We start from the raw sequence: 19,526 nt of genomic DNA on the forward strand, positions 1-19,526 counted from the left end.
ATAATATTAAAACAACCGACTAAGCTGAGCTGTATAGCTATTCGGTCAGTTAAGCGAGACGGTACCTTTCCAAAGCTGCTTGGTGATTCCAATGGCGAGCAATGCTGCTGGCTCTTCATCATCTGCTTCTCTGGTAAGGAAAAAGAAAATAAGTTTATAAGCATTTAACAAGCAATGGCTCCTATTCTAAATCTATATGCTCTGTGAACAAAATCATATGTGATAGGAACAAGGATTTGAAGAGGAAGATGAGTTGTTGATGATGATACAGGGTTCGGAGTCAGGTTGGGTCGAGGCCCGAACATCTTGTGATCACTTGGGTTCGCTATCCTCCGATCTCTCTCACATCCCAACTGCTGATAATCCCTGCAACAGGTTCCTCTCCCTTTATTCCATTTCAAAACTTCAATTCCGGTCACAAATTCTCTGTGGAATTGCTATTCTATATTTAAATTTGAATCATATTTGTTGTGGTGGAAATGGAACCAAACAAAACCTCAAATTTCTTGTATTTTCTAATCCATGGAACAATTCTTTACTTTCTTAGGTGCCACCATCCAAGTGAAAATTGGCTTTGCTTGTCATGTAAGGATGTTCTTTGCAGCCGTTTTGTGAATAAGCATATGCTGCAACATTATCGTCAAATTAATCATTGTGTAGCTCTCAGCTATAGGTACTCATTGACAATTGTTTTCACAATTCAATTGCGTTCTTCTTTTAAAATTCATCATCTTCAGGGTACCAAATTAGGGTTTTTCTTTTGACTTCTTGTTTAATTTTGAAAACAGTGACCTGTCAGTCTGGTGTTTTGCCTGTGATGCATATTTAGATGCCCAGGTGATTATGCAGTTGAGGCCTGTGTACGAGACCGCTTACATCCTGAAATTTGGCGAGGCACCTCCTTTTCGTGCCGTTGAGGTTCCACGAGATAGCACATCATCTAATAATTAGCTTTACCTGTACTACTTGGGGTTTGCTCAGTTGGTATGCTTATGGTTAATTGTGGTTGAAAGTCATGGATAATGCCCAAACTCTTTCCTAAAAAACAGAGGGGAAAAGAGAGAATATATATATATATATATGCGGGTTGGGAGTTGGCCAAGACTGAATTAGGATTAATACATGTTAGTAACAACTTCGATCCAGAATATCAAAGTAGAAACTTTGATTATATCATAAGACGGTGTACATTCTTATCTGTTTTATGAATGAGTTTATTTTTCTTCCTTATGGCAATCTATTGAAATTTATGTAAAAACTGCACATGATAGTTGTTACTGTCCTAAGGCCTGCTTGCCAGCTGAGAGATCAGAAGTTGATCATTATTTTTGTGCTTATCTTTCACCGTTTTCGTTAAAAATCTTAAATGGCATTTTTGTTTGGTACAATTGGCTCCAATTGAGATTTGAATTCTAGACCTCACAATTCTGAAAATGATTTTAATACCGTTGAACTAAAGCTCATTGGTGAAGAAAGGACTCATAAAAGTGAACTATTTTGTCATGCTGTGAGTTCTTCCCACCTTGAATTCAATGTCTTGTAATGCTTTGTGGTGAAGAAAGGACTCATAAAAGTGAACTATTTTCTTTTCTTGCCAAGACAGCTAAGTTTCTTCCATATCCTTGTTTTTTTCCTTGAAGAAAATAGAGATTTTCCTTTGAGCAGCAAAGGTTCAGTCTGCACAAGATTTTCTAGGTGAAGGATTCCTTCACTGGCTTGTGCACAGATGGAAGAATGTATGACATTGCACTTCTTATTATCTATAATCTATTGATCTGTCTGTTTTGTCGAGCGGCTGTAGTCAGCTGTTGTCGATCAGCAGTTAATGACAGGCAATTGAAGGGCTAAATGTTGAATGTTGATACATGAAAATTTCAACTTTTAGCTACCGTTATAATTTTGAATTTTTGACGGTTGAATTTTGAAATTGTAATCCAAAAATTGTATTTTGCCAAGCAGTAAGTTCAATGGCTGATAGCCTAAAAACTAAAAGCTGATTACCAACTGCTCAACCAAAGTAGCTTCATAATTAATTTAATTTAATTATATTTATATTGAAACTATTATATAGTAGCCAATTGAAGAATGCAGCTCTTTCATAAAAAAAATGCAGTTAAGCATAGAGCCATTTGTGTCTATTATGGTGGTATTGCTCGGAATTGTTTCTTGAGCCGGTTGATTAGCATAAAATTTAGAAGGTGAGGCCAGTAGCTCCGGATTAAAGGATGGCTCAATAGATGATTTATCCAACTGGTGAAATCAAGTTCAACCAAAGAAATCAATAGTGTTTATTACATTAATGTATATACAAATCAATATTTCATAGCAGCATTTTTGAATTCCATTGAATCAAGTACATGGTACATATTTTAATCTCCAGGAAAATTTCTTGTCGTTCCTTGAACATCACATGCTCGTTGCTCACACTCTAGGTTGCCCCACCTGGCATCAACTCGTTCACAGGGAAATACTAGTTTGCCAAGGCTACCTGAAATCACCCACACGTTAGCAAAGACTAGATAAATGCAGAACTGATAGGTGTCTTAAATATCAGAGGTGTATGCGTTAACTACATTTCTGATGAACTGGAGCAATTCAAATAGATAAGCAATCTCAATTCCACTGTTATATTCTATCAGAGATCATATGAAAGAAATAGCAAAAAGAGTAGGCATACAGGCAGTTGGAGTGACCAGTTCTTCAATTCATCCATTTATACAAACTGTCATAGACGATCTATATCAACAAAAGGAAAAATGCTACCAGTCGATCCACTTATTGTGCCATGAGCAATCAATCTAGATTCCTGGTCTAGGATGTAAATCAAGGACCACTGACAACTTTAGGAGCTGGTCAGATTATCACGAGCACCTTATCTTTAAACAATTAGGAGTGTGCATTATCTGATTATAACTGAATAAATAAACTGAATTGATAAAATTCGATTATTTTAATAGAAGTATGTTTTAGTAATCCCTTAATTAAATAAGTAAAGTTCTAAACTTTTTTAAAAGTCAAAGCATACAATCAATGAAATAAGTAAAATTTGAACACTTCTTTAAAATTTAAAGTCTTTAAATTAAGTTACCCTTAATTAGGATAGCATTGAGTTAAATTTTTATAAGTATTTGATATGGCTGAACTTTAATGGAATAAATTTGAGTAATATATTATTGAATTTGAGATAAGTTCGAGTTTGAATAATAATATTCGTGACAAGTTTAGATTTTACATGTTAACTATCTATTATTAAAAATATTTATATAAATATTTAATTAAATATAAATATATATTTTTATAATAATATTTATAAATTTTTATTATCTTATTTTATATAAAATAAAATTTAAATATTTTATGAAATTATTAAATTTTGAAATATAAATTATCAATAAAAATAATTTTGTATATAAATTATTAATTAAAACATATAAAATTAAATGGATTCATAAATTCTTCAAGTAATAATAATTAAATTTTAGATGAATTTAAATGATTGAGAATAAATTTTAATTGAATTTAAAATATATTTATATTTTAAAAATATTAATCAAATTTAGATTCAATTAAGATGATTTTCTTAAATAAACTATTGTTATCATCCTTACCCTTAAAAACTAAAACTCCGTCATTAAGCCTCCTTTCTTTTTTGAGATTCTCTGATCAAATAATTGTATTATAAATATTAATTGTAATTTATTTATTAACAATCAATGAGTATAAAACGGAATAATAATTAAAAAATTAAATATTTATATTAAAACTAATGTTAAAAAATATATTTATATCAAAAGTTATGTAAAATTAATTAAAATATAAAAAAATATTATCATAAATTTAAATATAAAATATCTACTTTAATAAATATTAAATTTATTTTTAAATTAAATTAAATTTATAATAACCTTCAAAAGTCAACCAATTAAAAAATATTTATTATTGACATTTTATTCCCAAGCCAAAGTCCAAACAGAAGGTGTTATGCTTGAAATTGTGGCCAAATTACACCAATTCTTCATTATCAACCAATGCGATTATTTTATTTTCATTATTTTTTTAATTTTAATTTTATTCTTTTAAAAATTTCTTAATTTAATTAATAAATATTATAAATAAAATTATTATTTTGACAAAATTTATTAATAAAATTATTAACTATATATATATTATTTATAATTAAAAAAATTATATGGTAACGATTTGAAAAATAATAATATAATAATATATGAAACAAACGACTAAGCTGAGCTGTACAGCTCTTCGGTCAGTTAAGCGAGATGGTACCTTTCCACAGCTGCTTGGTGATTCCAATGGCGAGCTCTTCACATCTACTTCTCGGGTAAGGAAAAAGAAAATAACTTTATATGCATTTAACAAGCCATTGGCTCCTATTCTAAATCTATGGGCTCTGTGAACAAAATCATATGTGATAGGAACAAGGATTTGAAGAGGAAGATGAGTTGTTGATGATGGTACAGGGTTCGGAGTTAGGATGGAGGCCCGAACATCTTGTGATCACTTGGGTTCGCTGTCCTCCGATCTCTCTCACATCCCAACTCCTGATAATCCTTGCAACAGGTTTGATTTTCATCTCCCTCTCCCCCCTATTCCGCTTCAAAACTTGAATTCCAGTCACAACTTAGCTACTTCCAGTTCCGGCTTCAAAGGAATTTAATTGATAAGATATTTAGGTTTTGTTTGCTGTAATAGATTGACCCATTATTGTTATTTTATGGAATTGCTATTGTATATTTAAAATTTGAATCATATTTGTTGTGGTGGAAATGGAACCAAGCAAAACCTCAAATTTCTTGTATTTCCTAATCCATGGAACAATTGTTTACTTTCTTAGGTGCCACCATCCCAGTGAAAATTGGCTGTGCTTGTCATGTAAGGAGGTTCTTTGCAGCCGTTTTGTGAATAAGCATATGTTGCAACATTATCGTCAAATGAATCATTGTGTGGTTCTCAGCTATAGGTACTCATTGACAATTGTTTTCACAATTCAATTGCTTTGTTCTTTTGAAATTTATCATCTTTAGGGCACCAAATTAGGGTTTTTCTTTTGATGTTTTGTTTAATTTTGAAAACAGTGACCTGTCAATCTGGTGTTATGCCTGTGATGCATATTTAGATGCCCAAGTGATTATGCAGTTGAGGCCTGTGTACGAGACCGCATACATCCTGAAATATGGAGAGGCACCTCCTTTTCGTACAGTTGAGTCCGGTTGGGTCGAGGCCCGAACATCTTGTGATCACTTGGGTTCCCTATCCTCCGATCTCTCTCACATCCCAACTCCTGATAATCCTTGCAACAGGTTTGATTTTCATCTCCCTCTCCCCCCTATTCCGCATCAAAACTTGAATTCCAGTCAGAAACCCGTTATTGTTATTTTATGGAATTGCTATTCGATATTTAAAATTTTAATCATATTTGTTGTGGTGGAAATGAAACCAAGCAAAACCTCAAATTTCTTGTATTTTCTAATCCATGGAACAATTGTTTACTTTCTTAGGTGCCACCATCCCAGTGAAAATTGGCTGTGCTTGTCATGTAAGGAGGTTCTTTGCAGCCGTTTTGTGAATAAGCATATGTTGCAACATTATCGTCAAATGAATCATTGTGTGGTTCTCAGCTATAGGTACTCATTGACAATTGTTTTCACAATTCAATTGCTTTGTTCTTTTGAAATTTATCATCTTCAGGGTGCCAAATTAGGTTTTTTCTTTTGATATTTTGTTTAATTTTGAAAACAGTGACCTGTCAGTCTGGTGTTATGCCTGTGATGCATATTTAGATGCCCAAGTGATTATGCAGTTGAGGCCTGTGTACGAGACCGCACACATCCTGAAATATGGCGAGGCACCTCCTTTTCGTACAGTTGAGTCCCGTTGGGCCGAAGCCCGAACATCTTGTGATCACTTGGGTTCCCTATTCTCCAATCTCTCTCATATCCCAACTCCTGATAATCCTTGCAACAGGTTTGATTTTCATCTCCCTCTCCCACCTATTCCGCTTCAAAACTTGAATTCCAGTAACAACTTCACTACTTCCAGTTCCGGCTTCCAAGGAATTTAATTGATAAGATATTTAGGTTTTGTTTGCTGTAATAGATTGACCCATTATTGTTATTTTATGGAATTGCTATTGTATATTTAAAATTTGAATCATATTTGTTGTGGTGGAAATGGAACCAAGCAAAACCTCATATTTCTTGTATTTTCAAATCCATGGAACAGTTGTTCACTTTCTTAGGTGCCACCATCCCAGTGAAAATTGGCTGTGCTTGTCATGTATGGAGGTTCTTTGCAGCCGTTTTGTTAATAAGCATATGTTGCAACATTATCGTCAAATGAATCATTGTGTGGTTCTCAGCTATAGGTACTCATTGACAATTGTTTTCACAATTCAATTGCTTTGTTCTTTTGAAATTTATCATCTTTAGGGCACCGAATTAGGGTTTTTCTTTTGATGTTTTGTTTAATTTTGAAAACAGTGACCTGTCAATCTGGTGTTATGCCTGTGATGCATATTTAGATGCCCAAGTGATTATGCAGTTGAGGCCTGTGTATGAGACTACATACATCCTGAAATATGGCGAGGCACCTCCTTTTCGTACAGTTGAGTCAGGTTGGGTCGAGGCCCGAACATCTTGTGATCACTTGGGTTCGCTATCCTCCGATCTCTCTCACATCCCAACTCCTGATAATCCTTGCAACAGGTTTGATTTTCATCTCCCTCTCCCCCCTATTCCGCTTCAAAACTTGAATTCCAGTCACAACTTCGCTACTTCCAGTTCCAGCTTCAAAGGAATTTAATTGATAAGATACTCAGGCTTTGTTTGCTATAATAGATTGACCCATTAATGTTATTTTATGGAATTGCTATTGTATATTTAAAATTTGAATCATATTTGTTCTGGTGGAAATGGAACCAAGCAAAACCTCAAATTTCTTGTATTTTCTAATTCATGGAACAATTTTTTACTTTCTTAGGTGCCACCATCCCAATGAAAATTGGCTGTGCTTGTCATGTAAGGAGGTTCTTTGCAGCCGTTTTGTGAATAAGCATATGTTGCAACATTATCGTCAAATGAATCATTGTGTGGTTCTCAGCTATAGGTACTCATTGACAATTGTTTTCACAATTCAATTGCTTTGTTCTTTTGAAATTTATCATCTTCAGGGCACTAAATTAGGGTTTTTCTTTTGATGTTTTGTTTAATTTTGAAAACAGTGACCTGTCAGTCTGGTGTTATGCCTGTGATGCATATTTAGATGCCCAAGTGATTATGCAGTTGAGGCCTGTGTACGAGACCGCATACATCCTGAAATATGGCGAGGCACCTCCTTTTCGTACAGTTGAGTCAGGTTGCGTCGAGGCCCAAACATCTTGTGATCACTTGGGTTCGCTATCCTCCGATCTCTCTCACATCCCAACTCCTGATAATCCTTGCAACAGGTTTGATTTTCATCTCCCTCTCCCCCCTATTCCGCTTCAAAACTTGAATTCCAGTCACAACTTCGCTACTTCCAGTTCCAGCTTCAAAGGAATTTAATTGATAAGATACTCAGGCTTTGTTTGCTATAATAGATTGACCCATTAATGTTATTTTATGGAATTGCTATTGTATATTTAAAATTTGAATCATATTTGTTCTGGTGGAAATGGAACCAAGCAAAACCTCAAATTTCTTGTATTTTCTAATCCATGGAACAATTTTTTACTTTCTTAGGTGCCACCATCCCAATGAAAATTGGCTGTGCTTGTCATGTAAGGAGGTTCTTTGCAGCCGTTTTGTGAATAAGCATATGTTGCAACATTATCGTCAAATGAATCATTGTGTGGTTCTCAGCTATAGGTACTCATTGACAATTGTTTTCACAATTCAATTGCTTTGTTCTTTTGAAATTTATCATCTTCAGGGCACTAAATTAGGGTTTTTCTTTTGATGTTTTGTTTAATTTTGAAAACAGTGACCTGTCAGTCTGGTGTTATGCCTGTGATGCATATTTAGATTCCCAAGTGATTATGCAGTTGAGGCCTGTGTACGAGACCGCATACATCCTGAAATATGGCGAGGCACCCCCTTTTCGTACAGTTGAGTCAGGTTGCGTCGAGGCCCAAACATCTTGTGATCACTTGGATTCGCTATCCTCCGATCTCGCTCACATCCCAACTCTTGATAATCCCTGCAACAGGTTTGATTTTCATCTCCCTCTCCCTGTGTTCCGCTTGAAAACTTGAATTCCAATCACAACTTCACTACTTCCAGTTCCAGCTTCAAAGGAATTTAATTGATAAGATACTTGGGCTTTGTTTGCTGTAATAGATTGACCCATTAATGTTATTTTATGGAATAGCTATTGTATATTTAAAATTTGAATCATATTTGTTGTGGTGGAAATGGAACCAAGCAAAACCTCAAATTCTTGTATTTTCTAATCCATGGAACAATTGTTTACTTTCTTAGGTGCCACCATCCCAGTGAAAATTGGCTGTGCTTGTCATGTAAGGAGGTTCTTTGCAGCCGTTTTGTGAATAAGCATATGTTGCAACATTATCGTCAAATGAATCATTGTGTGGTTCTCAGCTATTGGTACTCATTGACAATTGTTTTCACAATTCAATTGCTTTGTTCTTTTGAAATTTATCATCTTCAGGGCACCAAATTAGGGGTTTTCTTTTGATGTTTTGTTTAATTTTGAAAACAGTGACCTGTCATTCTGGTGTTATGCCTGTGATGCATATTTAGATGCCCAAGTGATTATGCAGTTGAGGCCTGTGTACGAGACCGCATACATCCTGAAATATGGCGAGGCACCTCCTTTTCGTACAGTTGAGTCCAGTTGGGTCGAGGCCCGAACATCTTGTGATCACTTGGGTTCGCTATCCTCTGATCTCTCTCACATCCCAACTCTTGATAATCCTTGCAACAGGTTTGATTTTCATCTCCCTCTCCCCCCTATTCCGCTTCAAAACTTGAATTCCAGTCACAACTTCACTACTTCGAGTTCCAGCTCAAAGGAATTTAATTGATAAGATATTTAGGTTTTGTTTGCTGTAATAGATTGACCCATTATTGTTATTTTATGGAATTGCTATTGTATATTTAAAATTTGAATCATATTTGTTGTGGTGGAAATGGAACCAAGCAAAACCTCAAATTTCTTGTATTTTCTAATCCATGGAACAATTGTTTACTTTCTTAGGTGCCACCATCCCAGTGAAAATTGGCTGTGCTTGTCATGTAAGGAGGTTCTTTGCAGCCGTTTTGTGAATAAGCATATGTTGCAACATTATCGTCAAATGAATCATTGTGTGGTTCTCGGCTATAGGTACTCATTGACAATTGTTTTCACAATTCAATTGCTTTGTTCTTTTGAAATTTATCATCTTTAGGGCACCAAATTAGGGTTTTTCTTGTGATGTTTTGTTTAATTTTGAAAACAGTGACCTGTCAATCTGGTGTTATGCCTGTGATGCATATTTAGATGCCCAAGTGATTATGCAGTTGAGGCCTGTGTACGAGACCGCATACATCCTGAAATATGGAGAGGCACCTCCTTTTCGTACAGTTGAGTCCGGTTGGGTCGAGGCCCGAACATCTTGTGATCACTTGGGTTCCCTATCCTCCGATCTCTCTCACATCCCAACTCCTGATAATTCTTGTAACAGGTTTGATTTTCATCTCCCTCTCCCCCCTATTCCGCTTCAAAACTTGAATTCCAGTCACAACTTCACTACTTCCAGTTCCTGCTTCAAAGTAATTTAATTGATAAGATACTTTGGCTTTGTTTGCTGTAATAGATTGACCCATTAATGTTATTTTATGGAATGGCTATTGTATATTTAAAATTTGAATCATATTTGCTGTGGTGGAAATGGAACCAAGCAAAACCTCAAATTTCTTGTATTTTCTAATCCATGGAACAATTGTTTACTTTCTTAGGTGTCACCATCCCAGTGAAAATTGGCTGTGCTTGTCATGTAAGGAGGTTCTTTGCAGCCGTTTTGTGAATAAGCATATGTTGCAACATTATCGTCAAATGAATCATTGTGTGGTTCTCAGCTATAGGTACTCATTGACAATTGTTTTCACAATTCAATTGCTTTGTTCTTTTGAAATTTATCATCTTCAGGGCACTAAATTAGGGATTTTCTTTTGATGTTTTGTTTAATTTTGAAAACAGTGACCTGTCAGTCTGGTGTTATGCCTGTGATGCATATTTAGATGCCCAAGTGATTATGCAGTTGAGGCCTGTGTACGAGACCGCATACATCCTGAAATGTGGCGAGGCACCTCCTTTTCGTACAGTTGAGCTTCCAAAAGATAGCACATCATCTAATAATTAGCTTTATCTGTGCTTGTTGGGGTTTGCTCATGGTTAATTGTAGTTGAAAGTCATCGATAATGCCTAAACTCTTTCCTAAAAAACAGGGGGGAAAAGAAAGAAGCTCTATCACAGAACTGGAGCTGGTTTTCGTTGTCCACTTTTATGTATGTATGTGTGTTTGTGTGTGCAGGTTGGGAGCTGCCAAGGCAATTAGGATTAATTCATGTTACTAATAAGTTCAATCCAAGATATCAAAGCCGACGCTTTGATTATATCATCATGCAGTGTACATGATTATCTACTTTATGAATGAGTTGATTTTTCTGCCTTATGGCAATCCATTGAAATTTATGTAAAAACTGCGCATGATAGTTGTTTCTGTCCTAAGGCCTGCTTGCCAGCTGAGAGATCAGAAGGAAATTGATAATTATTTTTATGCTTATCTTTCACCGTTGGTCTCAGACATTGTTGCTTCATTTTCCCTTTATTTTCCTTAAAAATCTTAAACGGAATTTTTGTTTGGTGCAATGGGCTCCGACTGAGTTTCGAACTCGAGACCTTACAATTCTGAAAATGATTTCAATACCATTAAACTAAAGCTCATATCTCCAATGGCATTTTTGTCATGCTGTGAGATCTTCCCACCTTGAATTCAATGTCTTGTAACGCTTTGTGGTGAAGAAAGGACTCATAAAAGTGAACAATTTTCTTTTCTTGCCAAGACAGCTGAGTTTCTTCCGCATCCTTATTTTCTTTTTCCTTGAAGAAAATAGAAATTTTACTTTGAGCACCAAAGTTTCAGTCTGCACAAGATTTTCTAGGTGAAGGAATCCTTCAGTGGCTGGTGCACAGATGGAAGAATGTATGACGTTACACTTCTTATTATCTATGGACGTTACACTTCTTATTACCTATGATCTATTGATCTGTCTGTTGTGTCGAGCGGCTGTAGTCAGCTGTTGTCGATCAGCAGTTAATGACAGGCAATTGAAGGGCTAAATGTTGAATGTTGATACATGAAAATTTCAACTTTTAGCTACCGTTATAATTTTGAATTTTTGACGGTTGAATTTTAAAATTGTAATCCGAAAATTGTATTTCACCAAGCAGTCCAAGTTCAATGGCTGAAAGCCTAAAAACTATAAGCTGATTACCAACTGCTCTACCAAACTAGCTTCATAATTAATTTAATTTAATTATATTGTAACTATTATATAGTAGCCAATTGAAGCATGCAGCTCTTTCATAAAAAAATGCAGTTAAGCATAGAGCCATTTGTGTCTATTGTGATGGCCTTGATTGGAATTATTTCTTGTGCTGGTTGATTAGCATAAAATTCAGAAGGTGAGGCCGGTAGCTCCGGATTAAAGGATGGCTCAATAGATGATTTATCCAACTGGTGAAATCAAGTTGAACCAAAGAAATCAATAGTGTTTACTATATTCATGTACATATAAACCAATATTTCATAGCATCGTTTTTGAATTCCAGTGAATCAAGTATTTAATAGTAGATATTTTATTCTCCAGGAAAATTTGTTGTAGTTCCTTGAACATCACATGCTCGTTGCTCACACTCTAGCTTGCCCCACCTGGCATCAACTCGTTCACAGGGAAATACTAATTTGCCAAGGCTATCAGAAATCACCCACACGTTAGCAAGACAAGATAAATTTGCGAAGGCAGAACTGATAGGTGTCTTAAATGTCAGAGGTGCATGCGTAACTATATTTCTGATGAACTAGAGCAATTCAAATAGATAAGCAATCTCAATTTCACTGTTATATTCTAGCAGAGATCATATGAAAGAAATAGCAAAAAAAATAGGCACACAGGCAGTTGGGGGTGACCAGTTCTTCAATTCATCCATTTATACAAACTGTCATAGACGATCTATATCAATAAAAGGAAAAATGCTACCAGTCAATCCATTTATTGTGCCATGAGCAATCAATCTAGATTCCTGGTCTAGGATGTAAATCAGGGACCATTGACAACTTTAGGAGCTGGTCAGATCATTATGAGCACCTCATCTTCAAACAATTAGGAGGGTGCATTATTTGATTATTACTGAATAACTAAGCTAAACCAATGAAATTCAATTACTGTAGTAGGAGTATGTTTGGTTCTTTTTGGTTACCAGTTAGTAATTCCTTAAATTTTTAGTTATTGATTTAGTTACCTTTGATTTAGTAATTGAACTAACTCAATTTTTATTAATTAATATAATAATTATAATTTTACTAATAAAATATTATCTATAATAGTTAATTTATAATTATTCTTTTTTAAAAATAAATCATATGTTTATTTTTTATAAATAAAAATGATTATATATATATATATATATATATAAAATAATTTTTTCAGTTAGTTCTATTATAACCAACAACCGACCAAATATTTTTTATTTTGGGTAGGTTCAGTTCAATTAGTATTTTAAAGTCGGTTAAAAAATTGGTTAGTGAAAATTTCAATTTGGTTCGATTTAATTAACTGAATGCACACCCCAAGATTCTCTACTTTGGAAAACCATACAAATGTCAAATGTGCAATTAAATCCTAGAAGCATTACAATGCATCAGCAGAAGACTGTAGATTTACCTTCTGTTGACTACATTGTGAATATGGCATAACCATTGTGAGAACTCGGCCTGAGATCCAGCCTGTACAGGATTTGCCCTGTGAAACACGTAAGAGCAGCCATTAACACTGGAAACTTTGCCATTACTCTTTACAGTGTGATGCAGAAACTTTGCTTGGAGGCTTGGTGTGTTAGCATTTGGGTTGCAGTGAAGATTGGATTGCATTCCATTTACTAAAAAAAAAAAAAAACAAAAAAAACCTGAAAACACAACTCAGATCCACATCATGCTTGAGGGAAGGAACAGGACGTAGAAGAATAACGTGTACCTCAAAACTTCTTTAAAGTGATCTGCACATTCCTTGCAAGGGTACATCCGGGATAATATTGCCATCTACAAATTGAAGCAGTTTGGTTAGTTGATCTTAACGGTTGCATATTACTGAATTGAGAAATCTAGTTTCAGTTCTTATCACAAAGTTGACATATTGGCAATTAAGTGTGAATGACAGATGAATTGAGCACAACGCTTTTTTGCTAGTGTGTTGTGACGACATGATTATTATGCAGAAAATGGAAGACAATGAATTCTTTATTACGTTTGTTCTCACCAAATTTAGAAACTATTTAATTGCCAGCCCCATTTGTTTCAGATCTAACTGGTGAATAAATCAAATGCTCAATTTTAGACTGAATACAGAGACAAAACAAGAAAGTAAAAATTACATTAGCATGCATAATTTTATGTATGGAATAAACCAAAATGACAATGGCTAGACTTTTCATCACCACAACACTACCAAATACCAATTGCATGCTAACTTTCCCCTGGTGCTGGTTTGGGACACTGCACCCACATGAAATGTAGAAGATAATGTTGAGGAAAAAAGTTCATTAAGTCTAAATTGAACTGGTTATGTTGATGAAAACAAGCCCCAAGTTCAATCAGTAAACAATAGGAACCTAACTGTGAGGCAGGCCCACTCTTTGCTCTACACAAGTTATACCAAAAATTTTGAACTTTGGTCTTCCAAGGAAGCTTTCAAGGACCTTATCAATGTTGTGAGCTACTCTCAGTTGACTTATTAATAACAATAATCATGTCAAGGCTTCCTCCAAGCAAAGATGGAGAGGCTAATTTAGATTGAAATAACCTCAAAAAAAAAAATAAGTTCAAGGTTAAGCGTCAAACAAATAGTCGTTCTGACATATAGTGTTTGAGAAAGAGTACTGCACACTCAAAGGGTAAGAGAGCATCATACCAATTCCTTTATATCCTTCTTTTGTTGTCTAGTTGGCTTTTCTGGATACTGGAAAAGAACAAAATCGATAAAGAAAGTGCATCATTGTAAGAAAGAATATAGTTGATTAAGAAAAAAAAAATGGCATGAAATATTTGAGGGCATGATGTGAAGTGAAGCTGCATTTTAAGTCCTAGATGTTTAGACAGAGCCTTTGAGTTTGTGAATTGATACAACGAGTGGCAAGAACAAAAACTTGAAGGAAACTTTAATGCCTCGCTTATTGTAGTCAACAAAAGAAAACGGTATAACAATTCAACATTCAGACCGTTGATTTTTAGGAGGTGTTAATGAAGAGTCATATAATCTATGACAATGACAATACCTGAGCAGCAAGTGTGTGAAGGAAAGTCCAAGTAGCTCTTCCGAGCTCTTCTTTAGTCACAGGTGCAGTAGATTTTCCCTGAAGAAATGGATAGTAAAAGTTCAATCTAGCATTATTGTTTATATAAAAGCCAATCCTTAGTATGAAATATGAACCCTCCATGTACACAAACAAACAAACAATAATTATTAACACAAGCAAACAATAACCCTCCATGTACACATTCTCTAGTTGCTTTAGAACAATAGAAAAAAATTTGGCTAGGCTGCAATACTAGTGATACAACAAAAGAGCACATTCAGAGTCAGAATTTTTACTTAGGATTCACCATTGAGGAATTTTGTCAAACAGTTACTGAGCCTAATCTCTGTATCCCATCCAAACCCAACTAAAACACGCACCAAAATTAAAAATACAAACTCAAGTCCAAATTCAGTTAATGATAAGAGCGATCAACCTTGTTGAGAACGTCTTTGGGTTGGAGAAGGGCAGCGTCTGTGTTTGATGGGTTTACTTTAGGTGATGATAATGGGATGGAGAAGAGAGGGGTTTTACCAGAAGGTGAGGATAGGTGAGGTTGAGCTACGAAATTGGAGAAATGAGTTTGGACGCAACTTGAGATTTTCTGAAAGGTCTGGAAGAGATGCTGCAGTGGATTCTCCGACATTTTTTAAGAGAGGGAGAGAGCTTGAGCGGGAACAATGAATGATATTTATAATTTATTGAATCTAATAAGTAAAATTATATGAATCGCACTCATCTTAAATTATTAAAATTCATCAAACATTGAACATGAATTGAACGGTCCACTTAGCCAAAATTAAAAACTTTTTTCTTAAAATATTTATTTAAAAAAATTTGGTTATTAAATTTGATCAAAGTCAGACTTAATTAAAATTAAAATTACACTAAAACTGAAATTAAAAAACTATTTAGTACATTTCGAAACCTTTTATTTGGTAATATATTAATTGTTTCAATAATTATTAATTATCAATTATTTTACTGTTAACGGTTAGATATTAATAATTAGTAATTATTAATATATTAGTTTAAAATAAAAGTATTTATCAAAAATAGTTGTAGTGATAGCAATATAGCATATTTGGATAAATAATTTATTTTTACATTCAAATAATTATTTTTATTAAACACTTTTACTTCACAACTATTCTATAAATAACTATCGATAACAGTTACTATCTAACTGTTAGCAAAACAATTGATAACTATTAAAATAATTAACAATTATTATAACAGTTAATATTATTAAATAAATTTTTAATAAAATCATCTTATATTGTTCTAAGAATTTAGAAACGTAGCCTTATCCATTGAAAGAAAAAAAAAAATACCACTTTTTATATGGTCCAACAATTGGGCATAAAGTTTGGTATAGTTTTGTATCACTCGTGTTCAAGTCTCATTCCCATACTTATAAAAAGAATTTGAGCATGAAAATTAAAAATTAAACAAATTTACTTTAATTTATAAATTACAAAATAATTTAATTCTTAAAAATTTATATTTTTCATTTAGAAGCATAAAGTGATTAGTTTAATAATTTGAATGTGAATGAAATATTATTGAAAAAAATTTGAAACAATAGAAATGAAGTACATAATAAACCAAATTTCGAGGATTTTTATTTTATTTTTTATGAGTGAATTATTATTTAATTTACTTATTTTAATAAAATCAACTATTTAATATTTACATTTTAATAAAATTAACTATTTGATATTTATATTTTAAAAGATACAGTATTTAGTCAATATATTATTTAGTTTCTTCATTAAAATTTTCGCTAGTCAATACTAATTAAACTATTATTTAATATCTGTATTTTAGTGAAATTAATTAGTTTATCCATATATGTTTAAAAATATATTAATTAATTTTTGTAATTTGACTAATTTAATTATTTAGTCTTATAATTATTTTTTATATCTAAACTACCCTAATATTCTCTCCCATATTTATTTCTTATCCTCATTTATTTTTATCTTTTCATATTTCTTATTCTCTACACCTACATCATTATCTCCCTCGTTCTTTTTTTATTTTTATCTATTGTTAAAAGTGATACAAATTGTCTATATAAAAAATTTAATTAATTTTCTTAAAATTTTAAATAATTAAAAAAATTATTTCTCATTAGAGAAGAATAAAAATAATGTCTAATAAATTAAAAATTAAAAAAATATGAATTCAAATTTAATATCCACGTAATAAAATTTAAATTTTTATTTAAAAATATATTTTTAAAAATATTATATTTATAAAAATATATGAACTAAGTAATTAATTTTTTTTAAATATAATGACTAAATAATAATTTAAATAATATAAATAATAAAAAATTTAAATAATTTAATCAACATAAATTATAAAAATTAAATAATATATTTTTTAAAATATAAAAATTAAATAATTAATTTTATTAAAATATAAAGATTAAATTATAATTTTTTTTTTTAAATGTTCTCAGTGGAGAGGGAAAAACAAAAAAAAAAAGGGTTAAACAGACAGGAAACAAACAGGGCCCCAAAGTGCGGCCGAATTGTGTCCTAAAGCAAATCCAAGAGGCCCAAAAGACCCTGCGATTCGGCCTGTTCCTCGACACACCCACGAATACCAACCAAAAAAACCAAGCAAGCAACATGACAAGGCATCGATCGCCAGAAAAACTCATGCATGGTAGCAGGAGAAAGCACAGAAAAGGAAACCCTATTCCCACTTTGGTACGTATCTCATCTTTCCTCCGATTCATAATTCATTTATTGGGTTTTCTATTTGCAACAAAATCTTTATTGGGTTTCATTTATTTTCCAAATTGCTGGTTTTAATCTGCCTAATTGTGTCCGTTTTAGTTTCTTTTACTTCTGTTTATGCAATTTATATTGGACTGTTTTTTTTTTTATTAATTTTCCTGTTATATTTAGTATTTACTTTGTGATTATTTTAGTATTTGTTTCAAGTAATATGTTTTGAGCTAAATTGTGGCTGGGATTCGTTCATTTTTCCTTAAAATTAAAGAGATGTGTGCATTGTCATTGAATCTTGATATACTTCTGATTACTGTGCAGATGGAAACAGTGTTTTGGGTCTAGGGCTTTAAGTTTTGGAATTCAGACCTCAGAGGAAGGTGTTTATATGATATGGGTTTTGCTTGAAACTTCCAGATTTCTATGAACATCCGCATATTGTGAATATAAGTAACTTTTGGGAAGTGAAAACGATGTTGTCTTATCAAAGCTATACTCGAATCAATACTTTAGAGCTCAAAGCTTTGATTGTTAAAAGGGTTGGGCACGAAAGAGCAGATAAGTACTTTGATCAGCTGACAAGATTGTTTAGTTTTAAGATAAGCAAGTGTGAATTTGATAAGTTTTGTATTAAGATTATTGGTAGGGAAAATATCCGTCTTCACAACTGCCTTATTCGATCGATTCTCAAGAATGCTTGCCTTGCTGAAGTTCCCCCATCAAAAGGTATTAAAAGAGTGGGAAGTAGCGTTAATATTAAAACTGCAAAGGGGTACCAGAGAAATTGTCTTCAGTCGCTTTACGGGGATGCCTTTCCTCCTTCCCCTAGGAAGGGAAGGTCCCCTGTCAATCGAGATCGCAGGTTCAGGGACCGCCCTAGTCCTCTGGGGCCACTTGGGAAGCCCCAAAGTGTGGTTTGTGAGGAATTGAATTCAAGGGCACAAGAACAGCAAAGTGCTACGGAACTCCTTTCACTTGGTAGCAGACCTCCAGTTGAAGTTGCTTCTGTTGAAGAAGGGGAAGAGGTTGAGCAGGTAGCAGGGAGCCCTGGTGTTCAAAGTAGAAGCCCAGTTACTGCTCCTCTTGGTGTTTCCATGAATTTAGGCATAGCTCGTAAAACTCTATCAAATGCTTCTGTATGTGGTGGTGACCTTCAAGAGACTTGTCTGCACACTGGTGAGCTGCCTGATACGAGATCATTAAGAAGTCTTTTGGAGCGGAAGCTGGAGATGGAAGGTCTTAGTGTGTCGGTGGACTGTGTTAACTTGTTGAATAGTGGGTTGGACACATATTTGAAGAGGTTGATTGAGCCATGTGTGGGCTTAGCTAGCTCAAGGTGTGGAAATGATCACTTGAAAAAGGTTGCTGGCCAGTTCACGCCTGGTTTGAATGGGTTGTCACCTGGAAGAAACATTCGAAGACTGACAGAATCTGTTTATGTATCCATGTTGGATTTTCGTGTTGCAATGGAAGCAAATCCCCAAATACTTGGCGGAGATTGGGCCACACTACTTGAGAAAATTTCATTGCACTCTTCTGAAGAAGATCTTAATAATTGCTAGGAATACACCAGTTGATTAAGTGAGATATCAGTTTGTCTTCACATTAAATTGATGATTCAGAATTTTGAGTCAATCACTTCAATTTTGGTCTCTGCTCATTATGAGGTGTTACAATCTTTTGCAAAAGGAATAAATTGTAGAAGCTGTAGAAATTTTAGATCAGATGACAAGGTCGTCTTTAAATGCCTGAAGTGTTGATTGTTGAAGGGATACATGTTTATACAGTACAATGTAAAATTAGATACAAGTAGGAGGTCACTGTTTTAGGAAATTTACCCAGTTTTTCATTAATCTGATTTTCTTTTTCTTCACATGCCTTATCAATGAAATAAAACAGCTTTGATTTTAGAATGATGGCTATGGTTCTTGTTCCTGTCAGGTATTGTTTACATCTTCCACCCTAGTTTGAAACAATTGTAACTGAAGTTTTTGGGGAATCTATATATGGTATGGCAGATTACATAATCATTGGAATAATTCCAGGAAGATCTTATCTTTCCATGTAAATTGGAAAATGTGATGCTACATTAAAGAAAATTTGATATGGATAAGTAGTTGTGGGTTGAAAATTATGTGACGCATTGATATTTCTATCCTGTAATTATCAGTTGACTAGATATCATGGTTTTTCATCACCATCAAACTAATG

At 33.6% G+C, this 19,526-nt stretch overlaps 4 protein-coding genes across 4 annotated transcripts; 3 read left to right on the forward strand and 1 right to left on the reverse strand.

Annotated features, from left to right (window-relative positions):
- On the forward strand, positions 1 to 6,079 carry LOC110650096 (uncharacterized). The gene is made up of 6 exons (XM_058134461.1): positions 1 to 133; positions 227 to 375; positions 4,853 to 4,978; positions 5,094 to 5,318; positions 5,517 to 5,642; positions 5,758 to 6,079. The coding sequence occupies exons 1-6, from the start codon at positions 92 to 94 to the stop codon at positions 6,077 to 6,079; spliced, it is 990 nt and encodes a 329-aa protein (XP_057990444.1). The 5' UTR covers positions 1 to 91.
- A 169-nt stretch (positions 6,080 to 6,248) lies between these two features.
- On the forward strand, positions 6,249 to 10,801 carry LOC110650097 (uncharacterized). Its single transcript, XM_058135096.1, has 9 exons — positions 6,249 to 6,382; positions 6,498 to 6,722; positions 6,997 to 7,122; positions 7,238 to 7,462; positions 7,737 to 7,862; positions 7,978 to 8,202; positions 8,475 to 8,600; positions 8,716 to 8,839; positions 10,529 to 10,801. Exons 1-9 carry the CDS (start codon positions 6,297 to 6,299, stop codon positions 10,550 to 10,552), a joined length of 1,287 nt encoding a protein of 428 aa, XP_057991079.1. The 5' UTR covers positions 6,249 to 6,296; the 3' UTR covers positions 10,553 to 10,801.
- Positions 10,802 to 11,748: 947 nt separating this feature from the next.
- On the reverse strand, positions 11,749 to 15,305 carry LOC110650091 (FAD-linked sulfhydryl oxidase ERV1). The gene is made up of 6 exons (XM_021804896.2): positions 15,005 to 15,305; positions 14,548 to 14,625; positions 14,184 to 14,231; positions 13,251 to 13,315; positions 12,942 to 13,019; positions 11,749 to 11,971 (listed from the first exon to the last, which is right to left on the reverse strand). The coding sequence occupies exons 1-6, from the start codon at positions 15,212 to 15,214 to the stop codon at positions 11,857 to 11,859; spliced, it is 594 nt and encodes a 197-aa protein (XP_021660588.2). The 5' UTR covers positions 15,215 to 15,305; the 3' UTR covers positions 11,749 to 11,856.
- Positions 15,306 to 17,113: 1,808 nt separating this feature from the next.
- LOC110650094 (uncharacterized) lies at positions 17,114 to 19,228 on the forward strand. Its single transcript, XM_021804905.2, has 2 exons — positions 17,114 to 17,291; positions 17,637 to 19,228. Exon 2 carries the CDS (start codon positions 17,789 to 17,791, stop codon positions 18,875 to 18,877), a length of 1,089 nt encoding a protein of 362 aa, XP_021660597.1. The 5' UTR covers positions 17,114 to 17,291; positions 17,637 to 17,788; the 3' UTR covers positions 18,878 to 19,228.
- The last annotated feature ends 298 nt before the right edge of the window (positions 19,229 to 19,526 follow it).

The sequence above is a fragment of the Hevea brasiliensis genome, chromosome 14 (assembly GCF_030052815.1).
Source record: "Hevea brasiliensis isolate MT/VB/25A 57/8 chromosome 14, ASM3005281v1, whole genome shotgun sequence".
Lineage (NCBI taxonomy): Eukaryota > Viridiplantae > Streptophyta > Magnoliopsida > Malpighiales > Euphorbiaceae > Hevea > Hevea brasiliensis.